This window comes from Elephas maximus, chromosome 2, assembly GCF_024166365.1.
Source record: "Elephas maximus indicus isolate mEleMax1 chromosome 2, mEleMax1 primary haplotype, whole genome shotgun sequence".
Classification (NCBI taxonomy): Eukaryota; Metazoa; Chordata; class Mammalia; order Proboscidea; family Elephantidae; genus Elephas; species Elephas maximus.
Window position 1 is genome coordinate 207,114,470 of NC_064820.1, and position 4,365 is coordinate 207,118,834.

The 4,365-nt window shown below is 37.2% G+C and overlaps 1 protein-coding gene across 1 annotated transcript; it reads right to left on the bottom strand.

Annotated features, from left to right (window-relative positions):
* Positions 1–430: 430 nt before the first annotated feature.
* Positions 431–1,369, bottom strand: LOC126070462 (olfactory receptor 2L13-like). The gene has a single exon (XM_049874663.1). It carries the CDS (start codon positions 1,367–1,369, stop codon positions 431–433), a length of 939 nt encoding a protein of 312 aa, XP_049730620.1.
* Positions 1,370–4,365: the final 2,996 nt, after the last annotated feature.

Genomic DNA, 4,365 nt, shown 5'->3' on the forward strand with positions numbered 1-4,365 from the left:
TATACTTTTTTATATGTATTTTTCCTGCATATATTACTATTAATCCTTGGAAACTTTGTGGGGCAGTTCTACTCTGTCCTATAGGGTCGGTATGAGTCGGAATCGACTCAACAGCACTGGGTTTTATATGTATTTACATGTATATGCATATATATGTGTAGTATATGTATATAATACATTGTAATAATAGAATACACAATTAACATCAAAATAGATAAAATTTATGTTAGTTACAATATTACTAATGTTTTGTTAAATAAATATACTATTTAAATTAATTTCACTTTCATTTAACTTTTTAATATGTCTACTGGAAAATTTAAAATTACATATGTCTTCTATTATATTTCTATTGAAAAGCACTTCTCTAAGATGTTCGACTCAACACAAAAAAGAAAATAAAGAAAAAAAAAAGTAAGGACAGCCATGACTATTCTTTCTTAGAAGAAAATATTCCAAACACTCTTGTCATGGCCCTGAGGACTTCCTTATTCCGCAGGCTGTAGATAATGGGGTTGAGCATGGGAGTGAGGATGGTGTAAAAAATGGCCAAATTCTTATCTTCTGCTGGTGAGTGGACATTCCTGGGCCGACTATAGGTGTAAGCAGATGGTGCATAGTAAAAGGTAACTACAGTTAAATGCGTTGAACAGGTGGTGAAGGCCTTTTTCCTTCTTTCTTTGGAGCGCATATGGTAGACAGCCAGAAGGACTCTGCTGTAGGAAGCAGCGATGCCAAGGAAAGGAAGGAACAGAAAGAGGCTAGTGCTCACAAAAACCATGTACTCATAGACCCAGGTGTCCATACATGCAAGAGACACCATGGCTGGGACATCGCAAAAGAAATGATCAATGGCCCTGGACCGGCAGTAAGGAATATGAAGGATATAGGCTGTGTGTGCCAAAGAGTTGATGGACCCCAAGATCCAAGATCCTATGATCATCTGGACACACATCCTTCTAGTCACATGGCTGGGATAATGGAGGGGGTGACAGATGGCCACGTAACGGTCATAGGCCATGGAGCCCAAGAGTAAGGCTTCAGCACCACCCGTTGTCAAGAAGAAGAAGCTTTGAAAGCCACATCCTAGGAAAGAGATGCCTTTCTGGCCAGAGAGGAAGTTATACACCATCTTGGGGACAGTAGTAGAGATGTACATCAGGTCCGTGAGTGAGAGCTGGCTAAGGAGAAAGTACATGGGTGTGTGGAGTCGGGAATCCATGCAAATGAGGAAAATCATGGTTGAGTTTCCCACTGAGGCCAGAAAGAATACAAGGAGGATAAGGCACAAGAGCAGCATGCCAGTTTGATTTGGGGGAAGGAGTCCCAACAAAATGAAATCATTAGAAGTTTGATTCCATTTCTCCATGAAAACTTACTGTTTTAATTTTCTTGAAAGAAGAACAAAAACGAAAACAAACAAAAAAAATGAAGCTAGAAAGAACAGGGCATAAAAAGGAATTTGGAATTTGTTAATGTTTTTTTACATTTTTTTCCTTTTTCCAACTCTTCAAATTTTGTTGAAATCAGTTTCAGAGCTGAATGTCCCAACCTCTTCTCCGTGTATTATCTGGTAAGCAAGTGAGCAAGCCATACAGAAAAGTGGTTTTTAAGTATAAGTCTAGTACCATACACAATAAAGACAAACAACTTAAGACTCCCCTCCCTGGAACTACTCCTGGCCAGTCCCATTAGACGTGATTATTCAGGGGACTCAAGTGGTTAAGAGCTACAAAAGGTCAGCAGTTCAAATCCACCATGCGCTCCTTGGAAACCCTATGGGGCAGTCCTACTCTGTCCTATCGGGCCACTATGAGTTGGAATCGACTGAATGGCAACGGGTTTGGTTTTTTTGGCCTTCAGTCATTAAAAAAAAAAAAAAAGAAATTGTTGTGGAGTCAATTCTGACTCCTCATGGTGATTTCATGTGTCAGAATAGAACTGTTCTCCACAGAGTTTTTAGAGGCTGATTTGTCTAAAGTAGATATCCAGGCCTTTTTTCTGAGGGAACTCTGTGTGGACTCTAACAGCCAACCTTTTGGTTAGTACCTGAGCACTTAACAGTTTGCACAACCCAGATCCTGCATCATCAATTGCATAGGTCATATGTTCAATAATAACTGACATAAGACCCAGCGACTTTTTATATACTGAAATTCTGTGCCTCATATCTCTAGCCTTATTCTGCATTGTTACTTTCTTGTCTTCCCTCCCTAACTGGCACTAATCCAGCCAGACAATCCTTGATTGTACCTTACTACTCTCTCAAGTTCTTTATCATTTTGTGCCTTTCTTAAAATGCACCCACCGTTTGAAATCACTGTCCTTGAACTGTAAAATCCTGCATGCCTACTGTTGTTAAGTACTGTTAGGTTGATTTTCAACTCGTAGCAACCCCATGTGACAGAGAAGAACTGATCCATGTGGTTTTCTGGACTGTAATCTTTATAAAAGCAGATCACCAGGTCTTTCTCCTGTGGAGCCACTGGATGGGCTTGATCCTCCAACCTTCTTGTTAGTAGAAAAGCACTTAACAATTGTGCCATCAGGGCTCCCTGGAACCCTATGAAATCCACACTATTTATAAAATATTATTGAATATTTTCTCATGCCTACTGATGTTTTCATTTTCTGAAGCCCTGCAGAACTTGAAATTAAATGCATAGATTTTCTACATACCTTTCATTTCTTTACGTAGATGAAGTGAGTGTGATGAGGTCACAGATTCTATAGTATACATTTTTTCATTTTATTTTCCACTGTCCCCAACAATAAGTAGTATGATAATGGAGATATAACAAGGAGCAGAGAGATTAAAACTAGATAAATTGGAAGCTCTTAGACTCATAGGATTTTTTTTTCACTTTAACTCATTTGTTATAACCATCCCCCAAATTCTGTAAATTTAGGCATAAATATCCACTTTTTTAAAATAATAAAAGTAGTATTCATAGATATGACAAATAACTTTCTCAAATACAGTTAACGATGTAATCCAAATTTATATCTGTTCTTCCTTTGAATTTGTTTTTTTCGTATTCCAAGATTACTTCTTGTTTGGTAAATGACTTTGTGCCTAGTGCCTAACTTGTCTCAATTTAAACTGCATAATAATTAACCTTTTGAAAGAGGTTGGGGTTTATTCCATATTTGCAACTAGGTCAAAGCATACTGAGATTTAAAAAATAAATAAATTTTTTTTGCTGATGAGTCTGTTCTGTCTCAAAAGGACCTCACAGGAGTCAGAGTAGAACTGTGCTCCATACGGTTTTCAATAAGTGATTTTTTTGGAAGTAGATCAACCAGGCCTTTCTTTCCACACAACTCTGGGTGGCCTTGAACCCCCAGCTTTTGGATTAGCAGCCCAGCTCCTTAACTGCTTTCACCACCCAGGGAACCATCAAGTGGGCATTTATTTTCTCCTTCTGTAGTTTGATTTTCATATAGTAGAGGACAGCAGAGTCAGACAGTTGCAACACTGTTCAACTACCAAAGTAGATATAAGATATATGCTCTGGCTTCTACATCGATTTAGAGATTACATATGGTTGCAGTTATTTTAAGAGCTTATTATGTAATGTAATTTAATTGAAATCAAATATTAATCATTTAGAATAATAAAATCAACAAGAGATGAAAGTAAAGAACTTTTCCTTTCTGGTGATTTTTTCTAGCTTTTTATTCCCAAACTTTCCTCTTGGAATATTTTAACTCAACCTTTTATAGCCTCTCTTTTTATATTTTTGTAACCTAAATTCTGATCATTTGTTTTTCTTCTCAACTCAGTTGCCTAAACAAACACAAACTATGATTGTGACACTTCTTGTATTTCTACTATATACTTTCATCCTTAACCCATTCTAGGCATGGGATTTCCTGCCTTATGCTATAAGCTTCTGTCTGAAGAGGGAGCCCTGATGCGCATTCCCTGCGAGTTATTGATTCAAGCAGAAATCTTGGATTATTGATTTTTAAACAGGAAAGGGCATCAATCAATGGTTTATTACAGTTCTTCACATTTGGTAACTTAAAATCAACTGCTACTTCATATAACTTTGAAACACATGAGTAAAATTGTGAGTTTGTGATAGACAAATGGAAAAATTTTATAGCTGTCTTCTTGACAAATACTAACAGTGGGGGAAAAAAAAAAAGCACCATCAGGGAACATGACAGATGCATGATACCATTGAATGAGGAGGCTAGTTGGGATGGTAGCAGGTAGATGGGTTCATGGGCTGTTTCTTTTAACTTGTAGAAATAAAAACTGATGATCTAACAGATAAAGATTGTCATCATCGTCAGCATGACACATTTACTCAAAAAATATTCATCAATTTTCTATTTACTGCAGTGCTGTTGGTA

What these genes read in the sequence shown, in the direction of transcription:
- LOC126070462 (XM_049874663.1), bottom strand. Translation starts at nt 1,369, where the DNA reads ATGGAGAAATGGAATCAAACTTCTAATGATTTCATTTTGTTGGGACTC.